At 46.3% G+C, this 24,974-nt stretch overlaps 1 protein-coding gene across 1 annotated transcript in view; it reads left to right on the plus strand.

Annotated features, from left to right (window-relative positions):
• Nucleotides 1–6,763, plus strand: part of LOC135910158 (uncharacterized) — a 120,353-nt gene extending 113,590 nt beyond the window's left edge. Inside the window, exons 12-14 of the mRNA XM_070522232.1 lie at nt 15–182; nt 5,603–5,728; nt 6,333–6,763. Of these exons, the coding sequence (XP_070378333.1) occupies nt 15–182; nt 5,603–5,728; nt 6,333–6,500 (462 nt within the window). The 3' untranslated portion in view covers nt 6,501–6,763. The remainder of the gene's footprint in view (nt 1–14; nt 183–5,602; nt 5,729–6,332) is intronic.
• The last annotated feature ends 18,211 nt before the right edge of the window (nt 6,764–24,974 follow it).

The raw sequence follows: 24,974 nt of genomic DNA on the forward strand, positions 1-24,974 counted from the left end.
ATTTCTTTCCGCAGGCGGAGTTTTTGCCTCTAAAAGGTTCTGCCTTCAAAGCGAAGGCAAGTATAGTGGCGTTTGCATTCCAGATGGGCTTGCTGACTTATAACATGAGCAAAACCTATCAAAAGCTGACTGATGCGATCTACAGCAGCTGCGTCGGCTTTACCATATCAAGTTTATCACAGGTGAGAATATTTCTGATCGCAAATAGAAAACTGTAATGGGGTCCACTCTGGCCCACACGAAAGTTTCGGCTGCACACTTTTGTGAAAGCGCTGTGAAGGAACGTTTAACTGCTTGGAATCTTAAAGCAAACAGCTTTATCTTACTCTCTCTCCCGCTGACATGGTGGTCGTAGTTTGTTTTTGTTTGGACTGATGCACACATGCAGACGGAAACGGTACATGCTCTGGCGCAACCTGCACAAAGCAACATGTTTATTTGTTTATTCCACATTGTTAGCTCCTGTCGACGGCCATCTTGCACAGCTCGCACAACCTGGTCGTCTGCACTGCTCTAGAAACAACAGCCGCGTTTACGAAGGGTGCCAATACAGCCGACAGTCGGATGCTGGTAAACAACCTGCGACCCTGTGTTGGGGGTCGTAATATAAGCTGCAAGTAAGGCATGACTCTGTTTGATGGTTGTAGCGATCCAGCAACGTCCATGAAATAGCGGATCATTTGGGATACGCCTTCACCATTTAAAAGCGAAGCCTTTGTCTGTGAGCATCGCCGGCTTTTTGTGACCGTGGAAGCTGCATGGATGTGTAGTCAGTAAAGAGGCCAACCAATCGCCATGGAGGAGTTGTGTGTCACCACCGATGGGTTCGTTGCTTTACCACCGGATGGCTCTGGTCTCCGAACATCCGCAGCCAAGTGCTGATATGAAGGGTTTCGGGAATAATGTCGAAATTGTCCTATTAGGTGACACGAATGCCAAACATGCAGGATATAGATGGCTAAACGGACAACAACGGGAAGTCAATGACAGATCTTTGTGAGCAACACAGCCTTGTTATCATGAATACAGGGGCTAAGTGTATCGAGCAGACCACGCGGGAAGGGGGAAACTAGCAGTCGTCCAGTGATTACTGTCTGATGAGAGAAGGAGTTCATGATAATTGCAGAGAAAAACTCATTGACGAGGAAGGGTATAGCAACATAGGGAGCTGCCACAAACACAATATTTTGAATATATGGTATGTGCAGTTGGTGAAGAGCGCAACGCGTGCAAAATGGCCAGTCTAAATTTGAACACTGAACAAATTTACTTATTTATTTATTTATTTATTTATTTATTTAGCATAATTCCATAGCCAGAGGCATTAAGGGAAGGAGAGGTGAATAAGTATATTTGCACAGTAAAAGAGAGAAAAAATAAAGGTATAAAAAGTAAAAAGAAGCAAGTTAAGAAACGGTTTCATCAATGGCAATGTGGGTGATGGCAGCGGTCAAATAACAAATACATTCTATAAAGTTGACGAAGAACATGGAAAATTGCCAAGCAAAGTGTGAGAATATAATGAGCTTCTGAGTGTAATAACGACAGACATACGGAATGCGAAGCAACATGTTTGTTCGAAAAGAAAAAAAGGAACCGAAAAGTGGGGAACAAAGAGATACTAGAAGCGAACGCCGAAAGACAGAGAGCATCCCGAGAGCACAGGCAGACAAAAAGCGCAGTTGCCACAGGATGAGGTAACCAGAATATGAAAATATACAGGGAGAAAAATCTATGGTTCAACAACTGGTGCAAGCAAAGATAAAAGGAGAAAGTTAACATTGGTTTCCGGAAATATGGGACAAAAAGTAGGCCGGACATAGACTATTTCGGAGCCACATATATATAATAGGCATGAAGACTGCAACAATACAAGAACATGTCCTAGACTAAGATGCCAGGAATGGATGGAAGGAAAGGGACGCGGCATTAAAATACATTCTAAAAGTACTAGTTGAATCTTTCCCAAGCACTCACGAGGTTCTTGTTGAGGAAGAAAGGTGTGTGAAAAAGCACCAGACTGAAAAGCAGCTGCTGCTGACAAATGTAAACCTGGAAAAAAGCCGAATAAAAAAATTCCGAAGCGCACATCCACATGGCAAAACGCGGTTTCCGTTAGGTTATGAGTAAAAAGTAAGGAAACTCTGTCGAAAGAGTAGGAACAAGTCTAAAAGGCAGACGAATACCAGGCAGTTGAAGGCAAAGTAGAATCAATGTAATCGTTGACCATAACGTCTGTTAACCGTTGACCATAACATCGGTAACATACAGATTAGGAGTGAGGGCAATTCAGGTAAAGCTGCAAGAATAGACATAGAAGAATGGCATTTTGGGAGATTTTTAGAGTGTCTTCAGAAAAGGTAGATATTTGTATAAGTTATTTGTCCTTACTCAGTGTATTGAAATATCAAGAGTACAAAGGAGACCGTAATATGCGGACTTTTGAGACATTGCAGGAGCTTATGACAACGTATACCACAGCATTTTGTTGGATATTCTGGAAAGGGAATGCGTAGGCGGCCATTGTGTGGTGCGTTGAAGAGAGATTTACTGAGATATCAGCAAGCGACTGAGGCAGGCTTGCGGTTTATCTCCCCTGCTGTTTATGATCTACATGGTGAGGATGGAAAAGAGGCTAGAAAGACGCAACATCATCTTTAATCTCTCAGACAAACAGGCGGGTACAGTAGTAGAGCAGCAGCTTGCAGGTTTGTTTTGTGCGGACGACCTTGTGTTGCTAGCAAACAAGCTAAGTGATACGCAACGTCTGTGGGCAGCAAGGCGATAAGTGGTCTGAAATTTAGCGTTAAGCAACCTGGTGTTATAGTATTTAATGAAAACACCGAACAGACATTGACAATACAGGGCAAGAAATACCTAGCGTAAAGGAATATGGATGTATTATTGTATGGACAAACGGAGGAGATAGATATATGAAACACAGGGGAAGAACAATAACAGTAAAGGGGAATAGAAATGCGGCCTTAATGCTAGGGGGATACAATAGGTACGAGAGGTTCCAGGGTATATGGGAAGGTGTAATAATTCCAGGACGTACATTTGAAAATACGGGTGTTGGCTTGAAGTCAAGAGTTGAAAGAGGACTCGATGGGAGTCTAAGGTCGGTGGGACGAATCGCCTGGGCGCTCACGGCAAGACTGCAAATGAAGCTGGGCAAGTTTTGAAGCAAACGAAGCTCACAGTCAAGTTATTTATGGAGAAGGACTGATGACTATGGGAGACAGAAACATCTGTGACATTAGATGGGGGACGGTGAAAACATTTTGTAGCCCAACAGCACCACAGCCCTCGCCTCATGGGCTCTGCCAATACGTTCTCCTCTTCTCGAGCCGCAGAACGTGGTCGTATCGGTGACATTGAGCGGCGACGCGTAGCATGTGAACGACGGGTAACGGCCATCGGTCGAAACGCTGACGGTGCCAAATATGAGTTGCAAGAGCTGCAAAATCATCTTGGCAAGTCTGTATCATGGGACGTCCCTAGTGCTGCGTCAATATTCAATTGAGCGCGTCGACAAAAGCCGGCGACCGGAGCAGCGTAGAGAGAGGCAAATTATATTGACCGATCGTCGAGCGCACGGCCCGAGCTTGTGACGGCATGTCTATTCCAGGTGACAGGACGCGTTCGACGTGGCCTCTGCTGAAACAACGGGACTGCGACTTGGTGTCGGGGCCTTGTTACCCCGTCGGCGTTATTAAGGGCTACGCTGCAGCTGCAGAAGGTGGTCGGGACATGGTGACACAGGATAACTGAGAATCCCCACTTCAGGGATCAGTTGGTGGTGGAGAGGCAAGCCCTCGGCAAGTTTTCCTCAATTGCCTGTTGGAGTGAGGGTGCAAAATCTTGAGCACGCTGTTGAATATGCTACGGCTGAGCACTAAGGAGAGCTGGCGCGGAACTTCCTCACCCACAAACGCCTTTATCGCAGCGAGAAGCGTTGACTATTCATATAAAGCAGCCAATCCAGCCAGACACTGCTCTTGCCAAGAAGGTCGGCGGTTAATTGAGCGCCGCCTCCGCAACTCCTCGTACTTTGGCGCAGAGTGCTTATTTCTCCCGCAGCGTTTTAATTCTTCGCGAGCAGCATGGTAAGAACGCCGCGCTCCATTTCATTCGTAATATTTTTTATTCGGTCTGTCTCTGACATGGTGGCGTCGACTCTCTTGCACAAGTGTAAAATGCCTTCAGTGTAGCTCGTGAATGATTCACCCAGCTGTTGAGCTCATTCCAGCAAACGCTGCTCTGCCCGCAGCTTGCGAAAAACAGGGCGGCCAAACACATCTACGAAAGACGTCTTAAACGCTGACCATGTCCCGAAATTCCTTTCATGGTTGTTGTACCAGACGCTGGCTACAACCGCTAGGTAGAAAATTGCGTGGTTCTGTTTTCTGCCATCGCCTCACGTACGACGACACCACATAGTCCACTTGTTGTAATTCGCGCCGCTGAAAGCAGCAAGGGCCATTGGAGGTGCACACCGGGACACAGGACCGATTTGGCAAAAGGCGTCGGCGGAGATACGTCGTCAGGTATCGTAGACGTTAGTGTGCGGGAACGTAGTTTCAGCGTGGTAGTTTTAAGAACACCGATTATTGGCAGTCGACTGGGAGCGGCTGTCGCAGTGGTCAAGCAGAATCAAGAGACTCAGCAGGAACGGCGAACCCCGTACTCATCCCAGCGATGATCACGTTTACGCTTCCCGTCAACCGGTAATCCGCTTGCAGGTACCATACCCGCTAATTCTCTAATATCTTAGAGGGCAAGTGTGTTGTTGTGGACTCTGATTACACTGTACTAGCAGTGTCGTGTGAATCCCTCTGCCGTCGCCAACAGAGCAGGAGAAAATACTGTGTCCAAGAAAATGCGCTCAATAGTCAGAAACCATTTTTTTTTTAAAGAAAGCATGCTTTGTAACTTCCTGTCAGATCACTAAAATATTTAAATTGATATCAATAAATGTAAACGTGCAAATTAAGATAATACTTTTTTATGTTCGCGATATTATTAGTGCAGTTTGGCTAATAAAACAAAAGGCTCTAAGAATTACAACTTCCCTCTAAGCGTCTCAAGATGGGTATGTGTTAGTTCAGTATTCGACAATTCCATGGATGTCGAGATGACTGCTCCCGACCCCCCGTGTATATTGGCGCCTTGGATTTCTAGTCTGCGAGAAGTGTACACGAATTATGCCTCCATTGAAGTCAAAGTACGGAGAATAGTGGCTACAAGGAATGTAATGTTTGATGCAGACGAAGGAGTAGGCTGCATGTAAAACAACTGGCTCAACCATGCCAGCAATAATGGCAGAGAGCGAAGACTGCTGGATTCGTAGGACCTTCATTTACTTAGAGGTACAAAATATAATCTATATTTCTTGTTCTAACACGCAGACAGTGAACTCTGTGCCCGCGCTAATGACGCCGCACACAAGCTGGAAAGTATTGTCCCGACCATGGGGTCCACTGCTTTGACATCTCGCGGCTTTGAAATCGTAAAACTATTATACTCTACAACTCATACAGAAAAATTTCATATAATGGGAACACTGCATTGAACCTTCGTGCTTCCATTTTACCTCTAGGCATGCGAGAGAGTAAACATGTTCCGGCAATTACTGGAACAAGAAAAGATCGTCGCTGGCATCAGTAGTTTTCGGAACTGGACTTACTTCTACACCTACGAAACAGCGAGTACGTTACTGCCGAAGGTGCGTTCTATTTCTGCTTTGCTGAGAAATTCATCTGCGAAGGCGCCACACCTTCGGTATTTCACGCGAAACATATCCCTCGCTCACTTCACTGAATATAGCTTAATGGTCAATACGAAGTTATCCTGCAGGCGAGGTGCCGCTTGATCAACTGACGAAAAACGGGAATGAATAGCAGTGCAGAATATTGCTTAGGTTAAGACAGCTCCGCACGGGAGACAGTCATGGCGCAATACGTGGGTAGATTTTGGGTTCTTCCTTATTTATCTTCTCGACGTGTTTAAAGCATGGCATTTCGGGAAAAAAAACCAAGAACGACATCAATTTATCCACAACAGGCGCATTGCTAGAAAGTGCAACAGCATGCGGAGTTGGGTCCACAAGCAATGCATGTTCAAAAAGGGAATATCCACGAGGCGCTGCAGCACTAATTATCAAGCAAGCGCCGCAGTAAACAGTAGGAAAATGTTGCGAGAAACATTAGGCACCTGAACTAGACTGTGGTCGAACCCTCCCTAGGTATACGTGTTCCCTTTGTCAACTATTTGCACAATAATTTTATTGCCTCTGCAGTACTAACTGTGTGCAATTTATTTTCGCTCAGGCTGAATTGACTATGAGCAGCAAGAACAAAGACCGCAAGTTCAGTTGGTTGTTGCTCAACGTGCACCTAACCGACCTCGCTAAGCTCTGCGCCAAACCTCCTTTCTATCGCTTGAAGGATTTCAGGAAATTCTACTATGAATACAGTCAAAAGTTGGTTTCGGGATAAGCTTCCACGTCACAAGCAGTCGCCATCGACTTCCTGAAGAGTGTGACACGATTCACTCCTTAACTCACTCCTTCACTCCTTTCTTTTTTCTCCTCTTTTTTTCCCTTAACGTTTCCCACCTGCCCTGCTGCTGTCATTGTAAACGGAACCTGGGGCCAGTCAAGCTGCTTTTCCGCAGCTCTCTTCCCCTTGTTTTTCCGCCACTACCATGAACCTCCTTGCTTGGGTGAAGAAATAAAAAAATAAATAAAAGCAAAAACATAGTCGGCTTACTTTTGTATACCAATAAATACAAGTCATGCTTTTATTTTCAAGTTTTGTGTACTTCACAATGCGTGTTTGTGGTGACTGGTGTACTAAATTTCACTTTTTCCGTACATTGTCGGGTGGAACGTGTGTACGGGTTGCAGAAATCTCAAAACTTTTGATTGAACGAAATTGACCATTTTGCGGTTGAACTGTGAGGTAAGCTCATGATCAGTATCAACAGCTTAAAAGGAAACTGTATGTAACTTTCTAATGGAGAAGCACAAGAGTGACACCTCGATATGCGGGACAAAAAATGCGCCACAATATCATATTTCAAAGACGATGTTCTTGAGAACTATTCACATGCCTGACACGAGGTTCGAATACGCCCGAGACATTTCAATGCTCGACAAAAAAGAGAGGCTCACCATCCCGGTCCGGCAAAAGTGGAAGTCGAGCCGAGAGCTTGAAAACCGCTACTGCAACTACTGCATGGCGTGGGCTTTAGGGTAATCGTACGCGTAATTTAGATTAATGGTAGTATTGGCAGTCGAATGCCGCCACTGGTCGTACTGCCGTTACTTCCCTTGTACCCACCGTGCTCCTCGGGAGTTCCATGTGCTGCCTACCCATAAACGTGCTGTAACAACCCTAAAATCAGTTGCTAGGGTGTTGCTTATATATATTTATATATATATATATATATATATATATAGTCAAATAATGAGAAGCCAACAAACACTGACACCAAGTACAACATAGGGGAAATTGCATGTGCTTAATGAATGAAATAAAGTAATGATAAATTAATGGAAATTAAAGTGGATGAAAAAACAACTTGCCGCAGGTGGGAACCGAACCCACAACCTTCGCATGTCGCGTGCGATGCTCTACCAATTGAGCTACCGCGGCGGCGTTTCCCCATCCAATTTCTTGGGTATTTATGTGTACTAGTAGAACCCTGGGAGTGTTAGCCAGCGCCCCCACTCACAGACCTTGGCGGCGGACGTGGAACGTCTTTTTTGCCGCAGGCGTCATGAGAACGTGATCTTTCGGGTGAAGGCTTTTGTTTTTTCATCCACTTTAATTTCCATTAATTTATCATTACTTTATTTCATTCATTAAGCACATGCAATTTCCCCTATGTTGTACTTGGTGTCAGTGTTTGTTGGCTTCTCATTATTTGACTAATAAATATCGGGCCCCTCGGTTCACCCCCTGTCTTCTCGTCTATATATATATATATATATATATATATATATATATATATATATATATATATATATATATATATATATATATATATATATGTATGTATGTATTACGGGCTAGTGACGTCATGCCCACGTTGCGAGCCACTGTCACCGCGGCAGCTTGCACAGCGGTAATGTTGAACAAGAAACGTATGCACGGAGCGCTGCGTGGTTTTCGCTATTTTGAGGAAACCCAGATCACCAATCGAATGATTCAGACGCTTGTTTATTGTGTTTGCTCGTTATTGAAATGGATGTCGTTCTGTATTCTATTTGAGTGATTCCATAGAACGTATACACTTTTCGCTTTTCTTTGGTGAGTGAATGAAGCCTGCTTTACTTTCGCTGCGGGTCGACCAAGTATTGCACAACTTCCGGGATTGGCCTACAATTTTTTCCGCTGACAGGGACAAGAGAAGGCCGACAAGCGAGAGCCTATGCGCTCAGGTGTAATAGCCATGCGAGTGTTGTTTCTCACTGCTTGCATTAGAAGTGAATATTACAAAAAAAAGAAAAGCTTTACAGACTTTTTTTCCACACTAGCGTTGTACATATTCTAACAAATGAGCCCAGAAACAGCGTATTGTTAACGCCATCACGAAAGAACAACCAAATTCATTGTTCTTTTTTCTACATCAATCGCCTCCGGATATACTCAGGAGGCTTCGCTGAAGACATGCGGCACTGAAGAAATGTACGAACACACACACACACACAAACCACCGAATAAATGCCCAAGGTTGAAGATGTTACCCAATCATCGACTTGCACCGGGAATAATATCGTTAGTTTGTAGCAGTGCAAACCACTTAAATCTGTTGCAGATGACGTGAACGTCATGGCGTGCTTTCCCGAAGAACCTTTCGCTGGATTCCGCAGAGGCGCTGCTGCAACTTCGAAAGTGACCGCGCGTGTTGGAACTGTTGTCACTGCGAAAATTAACAGTAAAGCTATAACATGTAAAAATGAATGTTATGCCGTGAGACTATTAGTGCCTCGTGTGTTACATTAAGCCGTACCGTCCCACCTCAGGAACACAACAGCAAAGATGAGAAGTCACGTGTTGTGCTGAAGTTAGACAGCTGAAGCAGCATATTACCTCGGAATACTACACCGGAGAATGCCAAAAAACACTTATTCTATGGGGCGCTTGACATAACTTTTGCCGAGCCTTGACTCCAGGTCACACTCCGCACAACTCGCTAATGTTCACGGTTCTGTCGAGGAACTGAAACGTTGTCCATATATTGCTGCCGCGACTCTAAACATGGGAGAACCAATTAGCTGCGCGACCCTGAGAAACTGTACGGTAACGGAGGGGGAGGAAGTCGCCGTAGCTCTAGCGGCGGCTGAAGGTTGCCGCAGGAACAAATCTCTGATACTTCTAACGGACTCCAAAGCCACATGCAGGGACTACACACAAGGCAGAGTTAGTAGGGAAGCACAGAGAATCCTACTCAAAAGAGAGCCTCCTAACAAAAAGATAAAACATAGGCTCTTCTGAATAGGCAACTCAAGGGTGGACCACCTAGTTCGCGAATTCACGCACCGAGCAGGGCCGTCGGAAACCCTGGAGGCCCCCTTAATGGTGGAGCCAACGTATGCAGAAATACTTAATCACTACAGAGGAAGGAGTCTTAAATACCCCCCACCCCACACATCGAAAACACAACATGAGGCAGTAAGCTGGCGAAGGCTGCAAGCAGGTACGTTCTTCAACCTGCACACATTACACAAAGTGTTCCCTACCCAGTACAGGGATACATGTCCGTGGTGCGGAACAGCCCCGACGTTATACCACATCACGTGGGAATGCAAGCGTAATTTCGCATTCCATAAAGTAAATAACCCAAGTGCGGAACAATGGGAGGGTCTGCTCATCAGCAGCGAGCTCGCAGCCCAACGGGCAATTGTGCAGCATGCCTGCGAGGCAGCAAGACTCAGCGGTGCCCTTGAATAGGGGCGCCGACCTTGTGAAGCGACCAGGACTCAAAACATGAAAACACCGGCCCACCGCCAATCTCTCTGAGATATAGAGAAATAAAGTTTTTCCATTCCATGTATTGCGCACAAATGGACCCTACACACAGAAGGGCATAAGCACACAACGCGGACTCGCAACTAAAACATATACTGGACCTACACGAGATGATAAAGCTGTGGAAAGTATTGAGACTTCATACTCGTAAATTTATTAGATGGGAGTCGCCACTGCGTATGTGCCAATGTATATTATTCGCCATTGAGTGCGCGGTACGTAGAAAATTATGCGCTATAAGCTCGCCCAAGCCTTCACTCTCTAAAGCCTCACTACGAAAAAAATTGATTAACATTTTTGAAACATTTGAAGTATGATGCGGAAAAGCTTTATGAGACGCTGTACATTAGTTACATTGAAAATTATAAAGATAATTTCCTGGGAAGATATCTGTGCTTTTACGATTAAAATAATGTAAACAAGCTCCACAAGAACTTGCGGCAGAACCCATCCCACGGCGATGGTCGACGGTAATACGTCTAGCATTGAAGCGATATACTGACACACTATTGCCGCTGTCCAAACGAGACATGTAGGAGAGGTGTGCTGCAGTGGGCCTCCCCTTCTGGCTTTCTTGCTGCAGTGGGCCTCCGCTAAACTGTTTCTAGGTAGCTTTGCTACGGCGCAGCGACTACGCGCCCCACATCGGACGCGGTGAGCGTCGAGCAACGCAGCGTTCGGCGCGACAACGAAATGTGCGCCTGAGCAAGCGCCGCACGCCTGAGCCGACGCCGACGACACCGGCTTTTCTGCGACACGAGCTCCTTAACGCTGTCGCGTTAAAATAAAGGCTAGTATGCTTCGCATCCTGGGCTTAAGCTTAGCTAAGCCACAGCCATTTTTTTTATTTATTGATGTCAATGCATTGTATGGCTCAAAGGAGGCGAAACATCCGGCGTCAGCGGCGTGGTCCGAAAAGCTTACGAGCTTCGGACCTTTGGCGGAAGTCGAACCTTCAATCTCAGGGGCTATGGTGAAGGTAAATAGGCCATTGTTAAATGAATAATTTGTGGGGATTTACGTGCTAAAACAAGGATTTAGTTATGAGGAACGCCGTGGTGGGAGAGAGAGAGAAAAACATTTATTTTAAATGAGATGGGGTGGCTTCCTCCTAGGGTTGAGGCCTTAGCTCAGGGCCCCATAGGCTAGCGCCACTCTGCGTGCCCACGGCACCAGCTGTCGCTGCCCTTGTGGGACTAAGCTGGTCAGCGTAGTCTCCCAGGAGGAAGGCGGAGGTGAAGGGGTACCCCGGAGGGCTTAAGCACTCCGAGGTGCAATGATATACTGTGGGGTTTGCTCCACAGTAGGGGCAGTATGAGGGATATTATGTGGTGTGAAAGAGGTGAAGATAAAAAGACAGGAGAATTAATTAGTTTTAAGCTGTCGCCGCGTAAGGGCATCTTCTCGGTTAAGAGAATTGTGTATTGGGGGAGTGTATCCTGCTCTCTGGGTAATGTTGTTGAGTTTCAGTGCAGTTGAATGGTTCTTTCGGAGCGTCGCCTGGGTTGGACAGCTCTTCCAATGGCACCCGGTTAGCGAGCTCTAAGTCTACCGCATTGCGCGTTCATTAGCATGTAGAGAGGTGTGTCTAGGTTTCGAGATGATACGTACCCTGTGTAGCGCTCAGACAACTTCTTAGAGAATAATAACCTATGCCCATATACAATCCTTGAATTTCGCAAAAACCTTCCGATGCTTAACAATAATAGCATAAAAGATCCGATGCTTAACAATAAGCACCAGATCATCGAATATAAAACGCGCTCTACAAGGGCCATCTTGGGCCTTGATCTTAGGCGTTTGATAATGCCAACCACTCAACCATATCGAAAAACAACAAACGAATAGGATTAGGGCAACAGACGTAGAACTACATCATGAACTTCCTATCGTATAGGAAAGCAGTCATAGCCGTCGGAGGGCTCACGTCGCCCGAGCTCGACATAGGAAGCGCCGGCACACCGCAAGGCGCTGTCATCTCCCCGATGCTTTTTATCTCGTCTTGATGGGACTCCCCGAAAAATTAAATCACATAGAGTGCCTGAACCACATAATCTAGACGGATGATATAACTATCTGGGTGGGCAACGTTAGCCAGGCAGTCGTCTGGCAACAACTGCACACACAAACCTCCCCCAGTCCGGTGCGTTTGCGGCACATTTTCCCCGCGCAATACCCGAGTGCTCTTTGCAAATTATGTCTGGAAACTAGAGACACACTCTCACGCATGTTGTGGGAGTGTCATGTTATATCAAGTACAATGGCAGTAGCTCCGGAGACTCTTGCATCGAAGTGGTCCGCCGCTCTGCGCAGCTCCACCCTCAAGACGCAAGAGTGGGCAGTCCAGCAGGCCCGAGAGGCGGCGACGAGGAAAGGCCTCGAAGTCCCCTCATGGGAGATTTGAGCCCGGGTCGTTAAAGTTTGCCGGATTTAAAATAAAGGTGTTTCATTCACCTATCCATAGCTACGGATGAATAGAAGAACGAGAGAGAGAGACGATCAACTTTTATACTAAGCCCTTAGTAAAGGTTTGTGCGCGCAGGCACCAGATGGGGTAGAACCTCCTTCTGGGTTGGTAGGTCGGGGCTGGACAACAAGGTCTCCCATTGCTCGGGGGAATGGGGGCTGGGGAGGGTGTGGGGTAGGAATGGTGGGGGCTCTTCATCTTAGTGCACTCTGCAAGGATGTGTGCTAGAGTGCCTTTTGATCGCCTGCAAAACGGGCATGAAGTGTCATACTCTGTGGGGAACCTATTGTGCAAGAGCTCGGGATGCGCTAGCGACCCCACTTGCATGCGTCGCACGATCATTTGCTGCATTCGGCTGAGTTGCGGATGCGGACGGGGAAGCCTACATCTGCCGCTTCTGTACATTTGGGTGATTTTTTTGTAACTTGTCACGGGGTGCGGTAGCTCTGGCTCATCCTCGCCCAGGATTGGCAGTTCTCGGGCATAATTGTCGGCGAGTGCGTTGCCTGCCACTTGCGAGTGAGCCGGGACCCACCCGGTGATTTGCATTTGGTGAGGACCGCTAGTGCCGCGGGAGAGATGTTCCCCTTGCGGTAGCTTGCGTAGGTGGTCTGGGAGTCTGTGACCACGGTCCTCACTCCCGGTTTTGCGAGTGTGACGGCCACAGCCACTTCGTCTGCTTCGGCTGTATTCGTCTTCCGTAGCGACGCGCCTGTGACAAGTTTATCGATGGTGGTGACGACCGCCGTTGCTCTGGTTCCCTGCTTGGGAAGGCAGGTGTCCGCGTAAAGAACCTCGGGGTCCTCTTCCAGCTATCGAGCCAGTGCCTTGGCCCGCGCAGAGCGTCTCTCGTCGTTCTTCCCCGGCTGCATGTTCCGGGGGAGGGAGGGGGGGGGCTTGGTCTTAATAATGTCTCTCTACGTTGTGTGAGAAGAATGACTCCAGACTGCAATAAACACAGTAGAACACCTGAGCACCTGATAGGAACAGCCCTCACATGCTCTGCGGAGAAACTCGAACTCCTCTTATACCACCCCGCTCTTAGGGGCAGGCCTCCCAAAGGATACGACAGAAACGAGGCTCATATGAAACTCAAGCTACACACCAAGAGTGGGCGGAATATCCCAACAGTCGACCAGCTCAAGATGCTGGGTCTAGTAATCGAGAGCAAAGGTACAAACGGGGCAACCATAAAGAAGTTACGCGTAAAGGCAATATACACCATAAGAATAATCAAACGAAATACTAACACGCACAAGGGTATGAAAGAAGGAGGTATCGTACGGCTGATACAATCATTCCCAATAATTCAGGTCACATACATAGCAACTTCCCGCAATTTGCTTGCAGCTGAAAAGTCAAAACTCAACAACCTGTTAAAGAAGGCATACAAACGAGCACTAGGGATTCTAAATCAGTACATCTCACGCGGAACGACTAATCAAAAGCAAAATGGGACTGCAGGTACTGCGCAAGCTAGGAATGAATTACCACAATCTATACGGGCAAGAGTGGACGGTAACGAGAGAAATTCATGACAAATTCCTAGTAGCTGATATACCGAAGAACATGCATCCAAATAACAGCGATGGCTGACGCACCAGTAGAGCATAGAAAATGATCTGAAGCTACGGGTTAGACGACAAAGCAACCTTCGTAGACGTGGTTGAATACCCGTACAGAAATGGTTACGTCGCAGTAGTCGTAGATCCCACGCAAAACACCCTTACAAGTGTGCGAATTATAATCAAACATTCCGAGACAGCAGAGGAGGTAGCCATCGCACTATCATTGGTCTCCACGAATGCTGAATAATAATAATATTTGGGGTTTTACGTGCCAAAACCACTTTCTGATTATGAGGCACGCCGTAGTGGAGGACTCCGGAAATTTTGACCACCTGGGGTTCTTTAACGTGCACCTAAATCTAAGCACACGGGTGTTTTCGCATTTCGCCCCCATCGAAATGCGGCCGCCGTGGCTGGGATTCGATCCCGCGACCTCGTGCTCAGCAGCCCAACACCATAGCCACTGAGCAACCACGGCGGGTAATGCTGAATAGATCATTAACGATTCTCACGCGGCCATCAGAAATTATGTAAATGGTAGGGCATCTCCTGAGGCGTGCGACGCCATCAGAGTGAACGAAGTCAAATTCTCCTACGCAGAGAATAACTGCACGCAATTGCTCTCGTTCCCAGCGCATATGACCCCAGGCATTCCCGCAGTCAACCCCGACGAAGTAGCACATCGCAAAGCTCGATCTCTTACTCACCGAGCTGACCAAATAGCGATTTTCATCGGTCGGGAGAACACGGAGGATGATACCTGTAGAGAAAAAGACAAATTAACAAGATTTAGCGATATTGCCAAATTCTGTCAAAATCGGAGGCGAATATTACCACCGCCTTGCCCTTACCTGAACAGAGCCGAGTCCTTTACTTGGAGGCGATTACAACCGGAAATTAATCCGAGTCTCATGCAACTAACAAATTTCTACCCCGGTAATTACGACAGCAATATCCGCAAGCTATGCAAGCATGGTGCAGCCACTCTTCAACACATGTTGTGGGGATATAAATTATATCAAGATAAAGTGGCAGTCCTCCCGGAAAATCTACGGGCACGGTGGTCAGCCGCGCTGCTCAGATCAGAACTCCAAGGTTAACTTTGGGTCGTCCAGCGAGTCACGGAGGCAGGCCGTACGGGAGCAGCAACGCCCAGTGGCCATCTAGGCTGCCTCAGGACAGGGCGCGTATAAGAAAAGCATATCCCCTGCGCGTCGGCGTGTCAGAGCTGCGAGCCTATTGGCTCTCGTCGCAGGCCACTTACCCTAGCATGGTGGCACCCAGGGCCGCCGCCACCGGCATTGCCTCCGAAATTTAAGTTTGGTTACGCTCCGACATTTGGCTTCGGCCGCAGTGGGCTTCGGCCGCAGTGGGCATGGGATGGCGGCGACAATGCATTCGTCGCTCAGAAACCCGTTTCTGTTTTACATGCAGATCGTCACTTTGCTGGGAGCATATCTCCCGTTCGAAGCATCAACAGGTTCACCGATAACGCCGCCATCGGCGCCAACTTTCGACCACGATGGAGCATGCTATCTTGCTTACTTGGATTACGGCGTCCCTTCAGTCAGCGGCTGGCCAGCGGCATCGTCACCGACAGTCTCATCAGAAGAATACAAAAGGGCGGCGGATCCGACTTCGGCCTTCAGTGGGCACGGGATGGCGGCGACAATGCATTCGTCGCTCAGAAACCCGTTTCTGTTTTACATGCAGGTTGGTAAAAAACCATCACTTCTTAGCAAGCGATCGAACAATCTGTGTTTGCTGCTTATCCCGTGCCCAAGTGTGTTATTCCAATGCTTTTGTGATTGTGTACTAGTGGCAAGGGCATTACTGGTTTGTGGCGATGTCGAGACGAATCCCGGGCCTCTCAATGATTCTAGTGCACAGTATACACAATTACTTGCGGTAATCAGCGACCTGTCGTCTAAAATTGACTCGAGACATGCCGAAGTTATGGGTGCACTAGGTGAACTTAAACAAAAACAAGACGCACTCGCTCAAACCGTATCTGATTTAACTACCAGGCTAACTAAAGTAGAATCCTTTGTAGAGAATTTCGAGAACTCGCCACCTATGGCCGAAATCGAGGAAGCAGTCAAGGAAGCAGTCAAAAATGAGAACAGTGTCCTTGCCTCTCGCCTTGACGACCTTGAGGATCAATCAAGGAGAGATAACCTGCTCTTTTACGGTATCGCTGACAGTCCCACAGAGACTTGGGCTGAGTCTGAAACCCGAGTTCGGGACATACTGTCAAAGCATTTTGATATTTCTATTCCAGACACGGCTGTATCTAGAGCGCACCGATTGGGGTCGTTTTCTGCGAATAAAAACCGCCCCATAATTGTTATGTTCTCGGCATTTAAGATTAAAGAACGCATCCTATCCTTGAGGGCAAAGCTAAAGGGCTCTGGTGTATCTGTAGGTGAGGATTTCTGCAAAAATACCAGGCGATTGCGTAAGAGACTTATAGACTTCGGAAATGCCAGCAAACAGAATTTTACACTTCGTTATAATAAACTAATCATTAACAAAAAAACATACGTTTACTGCGCAGCCACCGATAGCATCTGTGAAATGTATCCCCCTTCACACGTGCCAGCCGCCGTACCTGAGTCCGCTGCCGCCCAGGGGAATGATTCTTCATAGCTATCTGCCGTACACCAAAACGTCAAAAGCCTATCAATACTATTCACTAATGCACGAAGTGTACTCAACAAACGCATAGCTTTATCATCAACCATTGATTCCTGTTCTGCTGACATTGTTATCATTACGGAAACGTGGCTGTCAGCAAAAATAAGCAGCAGTGAAATACTGGATTGCGAAAACACTTACAGTTTATACCGATATGACCGCGACATTCGATCAGGAGGGGGAGTTCTTATCGGTGTCAAAGATACTCTTGTTTCTCACATCATTCCGATTACATCGTCATTAGAACTTGTGTGTGTACGGGTTGTCATTTCCAATCGCGAGTTTATTTTCTGTGCCTGTTATAGACCACCCACTGCCCCTATTTCGTTTTGCCATGAACTTCATGATGTGATTAATAACCTCATTGTTAGATACCCCACATCACCCTTGTTTGTACTAGGGGACTTTAATTTTCCCAATGTTGTGTGGTCGAAGGATGACGTAGTTGTGAAACAGAGTTGTCCTCAATTTTTAGAATTTTTGGACCTGTGCCGCGATTTTAACCTTATTCAACTTGTGCACTACCCCACGCGCACTACACTGACTTCTGCCAATATCCTGGATCTCATTCTTACCACTGCCCCCAACTTAGTTTCACCTCTAACGTTCCTGCAAGGTATAAGCGACCATGTAATGATCCATTTCACTCTTAACGCGCATGTTACTACTAAAAAAAGCTCGAAGATTACACTAGATTACAACAGAGCTGATGCCTCGTCAATAACAGCCGAATTTGAGTCTTTCATTACGAACTACTTAATGAACTTTTCGCAACGAACAGTTGATGAAAACTGGTCTCTCTATAAAAACAAACTTCTATCGATAATTGACCGCTACGTACCTAAAAGAAGAGTGCCTTCTAACCCCCGATCACCATGGTTTAATAATGCACTAAAGCGCCTGCGCAACAAAAAAAAACGGGTGTTTCGCTGCGCTAAAGCTACAAATCATCCTGATCATTGGTCTCGATATCACTGCATTGCCAGTGAATATTGTTTGGCAACAGCCAGTGCCAAAAACACATTCCTAAATAATACTCTGCCCTCGTTTCTGGTTTCTAACCCACGGAAGTTTTGGTCTATTGTTGCAGGTACTAAAAAGAATGTTCTTCAATTAATCCAATCAGACGTGCCAGTTCCAACTCACGAGTGCTGCGAAATTCTGAATAATACCTTCTCGTCATTTTTTCAGCGATCAGTACATCCAAAATTTCCATTCTTATCGTCCCCAAGTTTTCCGCCTATGGATCCTATCTCGCTTGACTGGATTGGCATCGGCAAACTTATCAGAAATCAAAAAATTTCTTCATCCTGTGGTCCCGACCTCATTAATTCAAAAATGCTAAAGTGTACTGAAGTTTTTTCAAGTGTTATTTTATCGAAGATTTTTGACCAGTCCCTACAGCTTTCTACCCTGCCCAAAGACTGGAAGGTGGGAAAGGTGGTTCCGGTCCATAAATCAGGTGACACTCATTCCTCCAATAATTATCGACCAATTTCATTGACATGCATTCCAAGTAAAATATTAGAGCACATAATTTATTCACACCTCATTAATTTCCTCGAGATGAATTCTTTCTTTAACAACGCACAACATGGATTTAGAAAATTCTTTTCCTGCGAAACCCAACTCTTGTCCTTTACCAATGACTTGTTTATTAATGTAGATCAGCAACTTGATACTGACTGTGTATTTCTGGACTTCTCGCGAGCTTTTGATTCTGTTCCTCATGATTTACTTATTTTCAAACTTTCTCTTCTTAATATTGACCCAAACGTATTTGCATGGATTAAGGATTTTCTCTCTAACAGGACCCAGTATGTAACCGCTAATGATTATACCTCTAGACCTTGTTCAGTTACCTCCGGTGTACCGCAAGGATCCGTACTGGGGCCCCTGCTTTTTCTCATCTATATTAATGACCTTCCTGACTGTATCTCTAACTCAATCATTAGGCTGTTCGCGGACGACTGCGTGATCTACCACAAAATAACTAACCTTAATGATTCCAGTAAGCTTCAAGATGATCTGGTTAGTGTATCAAATTGGTGTAATAAATGGCAAATGCAGCTTAACACAAATAAATGCAAACATATGCGTGTCTCCTGCCGCTCTACCCCTTCTGATCCGCCCCCCTATTCTATTAATGGTACTGTCCTGTCGGTTGTTAACTCTTATAAGTATCTTGGCCTGCATATTACTAGCAATCTTTCGTGGAACATGCATGTTGAATATATCACTAACAATACTAACCGAACATTAGGTTATCTAAGACGAAACTTTGCATCCGCTCCGACCTCACTAAAGCTTACCATGTTCAAAACGCTCGTCCGTCCAAAATTAGAATATGCGTGTGCCATATGGGACCCTGCTCATTCCAATCTCATTAATTCACTTGAAAGCATTCAGAACCGTGCAGCGCGCTTTATCCTGTCTAATTATTCACGTCATTCTAGCGTAACATCCATGAAACAAACATTAGATCTACCTGACCTTTCACTACGTCGCAAGCATTCTCGCCTTTGTCTTTTTCATAAAATATACTACCTCAATCCTTTCCTGAAAGAAAATCTCTTCACCAGACCCAGTTACATCTCATCTCGCATCGATCATCAATACAAAGTTGAAGTGCCAACTTGCCGCACTAATTTATACCATTCTTCATTCTTACCAAGAACCGCCACTGCATGGAACCGCCTTCCCGCCTCCTTAGTCACCATTTGTGACAGCACCAATTTCAAGCTTGCTGTTCAAAGTGCCTTATAGTTCCTTCATTATTTTTTATTTTCGTTCTGCAAATAATGTACTCCACCACTCCTTTCTGTTGTGCCTGCCGGCCTTGAAAGTATGTACAATAAATAAATAAATAAATAAATAAATAAATAAATAAACGCGATGCAGCAGTGGGCCCTGACGCCCATTTCGTGATAGGAGCACACTTCACTTTCATTGTGGTGTGCAATGTTGTGTAAGCTGGACCACGCTTATTCTTGTTATGGGTTGCCAACCCTAGTGAGTGGTCTTTGGGCTTGAATTGATATACGCATAGAGATTGTTCAATGATTAAAGGGGTAGTGTCCACGCGCTCATTGAGAGCAGCAGTTCAGCGTGCGTGTCTTCTTTCGCGGCCTTTTTCTAGTCGGCGCCACCTTCGGTATACAACATGGTGCATCCGAGGCACGTGAAGCAACTTTAAATGCTTCAAGAAATGCCTGTGTAACGTTGCGCAAGGGTTGTGTGCAGGCCTTTGACAACGCCACGCCTCGCTGCCGGAAGCTGCGTTGCCGCGTTTTCAACGACGCTGAAAAGGCATTCAAGCGGAATGCCGACACGCGCCACACCGAAAAGGAAGAAGACGGCGGCGGCATGATCATGGAGCCATGTGTTGAGGCAATGACGACCACACAGTAAGTTTTCGCCGTTCAAAGTGCATATTTACGAGAACGATCAGGTGAGACTTAACGCCGCATACGCTACGTAAACCGCGCAACTGCGTAAAATATTTCGACGCCACGCGTAGAGGCTGAGTGCGTGCTGCGCGTAATGGGAAGCACGCATATATTTGCAGGTGGGCATCCACAAGCCTTATAACTACGTGTTGGCCGCGAGCTTTTCCTTCCCGCGTAGCCAGTATAAGAAAATAATATCACACGAAGGAGGGGGTGTCAGAGCTAAGCCACAAGCGCGGCAGCAGAAAGTGCTTACGGTTTGAAGCATGCTTTGAAGGCTTATGGACGTACATCTGCAAATGTGCGAGAGCTTCTTATTCCGCGTGGCATGCACTCAGTCGCTCTGTGCGGCATCGAATTATTTTGGACAAGTGCGCGCTACGAGTAACGTATGCTGTGTTAAGTCTTATTTGACCATACTAGCGTTCTAAGAAATATGTTCTTTGAACTGTAACAAAAACTTACCACGTCGTCGTTATTGTTTTGACCTCAACACATGGTGGTGATGATGATGTTGAAGCCCTAATTAATAGCACAAACCCTCTACGAAGTATAGGGCACGAATCGTGTGGTAATATGATTGAAAAATAAAAAAAAATCCGTTAATAAATAAATATCCCAAAAAAGGAAAATAAACGAATAATCTAAAATGAGGAATAAACTAACAATAAATGGGATAAACTAGTGTTTAATACGATAGTCAACCTTGCCGTGATAAGAGCACTAAGAAAACTTTTTACTGAAATATATATAATAATGAACATACTAAAACATGAGCAAGTGAAATTTCGAATACTAATAATAATAATACTTTAACTGTGAATTTGTATTTTACTTGAATGTTCTAAAATAAAGTAGAAGTAAATGAAATATGGAGACTACGAAATGTTGATAAGGCAGGCTTTTGCTGTCGCGTGAGAAATTAAAAATGGCTAGGCAAACGTTTCGTGCCTGCACCCTAATACCATTTCTCTAATGGAGAGAATACGAATACTGCTAAAGGCATTCCTAGATTTCGAAGTGGAATATCTAGACATCGTTATCTATTAGTAAAAAACCGCCGACACGATAGTAAAAAATGATCGATGGACTCCGACTCATTGCAGAGGTAGTGTGACGGGGATACCACCAGACCACATCTGTGCAAGTAAAAGTTATGTGTTGGAACACGGCCATGCAGCATTGTAAATTATACCTAAAATTGTCGGTTAGGACACCACTGTCGGTTCAAAGAATAATTTTTAAGATAATAATTAAGTTAGTAATTTATTTAAGATAATACATTTATGTACTAATTCATTTATTATGCAATAAATCTGTAGCCTTTGCTAATGACAGACCTTTATTGTTGTTTTTGGTCAAAGAAAACTGCCTCTATCTGGCTGCACTCGTGTGCGCAGTTGCCGGCAGCACGGATATCACCGCGCCTGTAAAGAAGCTAGTGCCAGGAATCGGCTATGTCATGGCTCTAAGATCGTGCCGCCATAGCGTTCTTTCTTTTCGATGTGGCGCGTGTCCACGTTCCGCGTGAGAGCTTTTTCAGCATCGTCGTTGTTGAAAACGGAGCGACGCAGGTTTGGGCTGCGAGGCGTGACATTGTCACAGGCCTGCACAAAACCCTTGCGCAACGTCGCACAGGCGTTTCTTGAAGCATTTCAAGTTGCTTCGCGTGCCTTCATCGAATCAGGGTTTCCGGAATGTGAGGCGGAGACGCTACCACTCAGCCACGAGTTTTTTTTTTTTTAATACCGGTTTGGCAAAAGAAAATACAATGTGAGTATTACATGGCCATAAAAAACAACTAATCAGGAGGATCACTCTGTGCACAGAAAAATTCGCCTATATATATAATCTGTTCCATGGAGTGTTGAATGGGGGGCTGGGGTTGTCACATTTGTTCCTCAAACAGATTGTAAGCAGGTTTCTTTTTTTGGCGTGACCAAAAGGACGCTTTTCTGAGAACAATGATTCAAGCTAGACTGCTCGATTCATTGCCTGATTATGTAGTGTCGTCCATGCATACGGGGCCAATGCCTTTAGGTGCTTTTTTGCGGGCAGTGGTCGCGTCTTTCCGAATACTAAAAGCAAGATTTTCTAGTGAATATCTGGCCGCTGTTACGAGTAAGAAGTTGTACAAACATCTTGTTGATGTATTCTTGCCTGTACCGTTGTATCGTACAGTATTTGTTTTACGTTCAGAACGAGATGTTCTTAAGAGAGTTAAACGAATGCCGGTAAGAGCTTCGGTTAAATCTTTCTTTATTCAACTACATACAGGCACTCTCCCAGTGAAACCGTGGCTGCAAAGCAAAGGCATTTTTGTACCTTGGTCTGTGAATTGCTTTATATGCAAAAAACCGGAGACGATTGAGCATATCTTTTTCGACTGTCACGACGCAGTGTTTTTGTGGGATATTCTAAAACGTAGCCTTAAAAAGGAATTGCCATTAAGTGCTTTCGGGATACGCTTCCTGCCATGCGCGTAACCAGAGGGAGTGCCTGTCGATCTGTTAATGCTTCTGTGCATGCACAATGTGCGGCGAACGCGTATGGATATCAGCCATGAGCGCATTGTTCAGACCCCAGCACATGAATACTCACCCACGAGTTCGACCTTTAAAAGTGGGACAAAAACGCCTCTAGTGAATGTGGTGTTGCCTTACAAACGTGCCGTAGAAAGCTATACTGCTCTGTATATCGGTAATTATGAGCATGTAAATTAGAGAAGTCGCAGTTAAACGCGTAGCGAAGTACGTTTCCGCTACATTTCTTCTACGCTTTCCACACATGCAGAGCCATCTTACGGCAAACACAGAAGACTCTCTCCTCTCAATATACGGCGCTGCCCAGACAGGTGGCGCGCCACGCGCACATTGGGGCTGTGCAGGGGCCGGTGCGAGGCACGTCGCGGCCCCGACTCCCTCTCCCCCGACGACGCTTCGCCGTGCTCCCTCACGGGTTGCATTATCAAGCGTCCTTCCTTTCTTTAGATCACTATCTATCTATCACTCTGCCTGTGCCAATCACGACGTTTGGCTGGCGTAGATCGTTTCCCCCTCCGAGACACCGAGTTCTTTGGTTCGTTCCGCTTGCTCAGGCGCACGTTTCGTTGCCGTGCCGAACGCTGCGTTGCTCGACGCTCACCGCGTGTTTGGTATTTGGCGGGCGGTCTCTGATATCTGATCTTGCATGGGTTTGATAACGTGAAATGTTGTCCCTTGCACAGGATGCACCTCGGCGTCCACGTGGGTTCGCCTTGCATCGAATGGCCTTTGCCACACCTGTAGCAGAGGTCTCTTCGTTCCTCCGGACACACGTCTGAACAATGTCCTAGTCTTCTACAGCTGTAGCATGCTTCCACTTTAGTTCTAAAGAGGTAGCCGTTTTGGATTCCTCCGCCGAATCGAATGGAGTCCGGGACACTCTTTGTGTTGACGATAGTTAGGAGCAGGGTTTTCGATGATTTTCCCATCCTTCTTGCGTTCACAATCTCTAGCTGTGGATTGACTTTAACGATGTCATCTATGATCTCGGCGTGGCTTTGGTCTTTAGAACGTGATACGCTATCCCCTTGATACTGTTGTCCGGTGCCGCTACGTAGGCACACGTTGAATAGACTTGGTCTAGGAGTTTGATGTGTTCTTCTGCGTATTTTCCTGCGCGTTCGTTCGAAGGAGTGCTCACCACAAAGGAGTTCTTCAAAGGGTTGATCCTTACTTGGTCGTGTTGTTTGATTTCCCCAAAGTTCACTCCGATGTACAGGCCCAGGGCGTACAGCAGTGTAGTGGCCGTGTGGTCTGGGAGCCAAAGTCCGCCTCTCGGCCGGTGTACGATCTTGTAGTAGCTCTTTGGCAGACGCGAGAGCGGCTTCTTTTTATATGGGCGGCGTCTTATCGATGGGGTCACCCCATTGGCCTGGACGACCTTGCCGGTGGCATACGTCGGTGTCATACCTGTATACTGTGGGGCCTTGGTGTCTCCATGCTTCGGGCGGGCTCTATCATCAGCTTTGATCTCAGCCTGTATCCACAAGCTTCGGTCTTTATATTCTTGCGGGGAGATTTCTGCTCCGTCTACGGTGACTTCATTGCGGCAATGCCGGTGACGGCTTTGAGGGGCCGGCGGCGACGCCGATAGCGCCCCTAATTGTGCTAGGACTAAAGTAGGCCCAGCTCGACTAAGGTGACCGGCGAATGAAAGTTCCCATAAAGAGGTAGAAAGGGATCATGCAGGCCTCGAAAAACAGCGGCAGGGTTCCAGACACTCTCTGTGACCTTTTAGAAGCAGGTCCGGGCCTTAGCCGCTCGGGAAAAAAAAAACTCGGGAACCCATGTGCAGCACTTTCGCACGACTCAACGCGCCAAGCGTCTCTGCGGTGTCACAAGGAAGACTTACTTTTCTCTGTCAATGAATCTCTCTCTCTTTCTCACAGACACACAAAATTTGGCCCATCTTTAGATTCTTCTTAATAGGGCGCGGTTAGATGTGGCAGTCACCTAGCAGAGTCTGTTAGAGCGTAGAGAAAGGTTTCAACAACACCGGACACTCCTATGGAGCCCAGCGACAGAATTGACTGCAGCACACCAAGCCGTCGACATTAATACCTAAACCACACTTCCGTCTGTGGTTCTGGGCGCGCGCGTTTTCAATGCTAGCTGGAACGCATTACGCCGGCTGCGCTAATTGGCGTGACATTTTTTTTTATGCTGATCAACCGCGTGCGGTCTTGGTGCGGAATCGTTTTATAAATCAG

Source organism: Dermacentor albipictus, chromosome 7 (genome assembly GCF_038994185.2).
Source record: "Dermacentor albipictus isolate Rhodes 1998 colony chromosome 7, USDA_Dalb.pri_finalv2, whole genome shotgun sequence".
Classification (NCBI taxonomy): Eukaryota; Metazoa; Arthropoda; class Arachnida; order Ixodida; family Ixodidae; genus Dermacentor; species Dermacentor albipictus.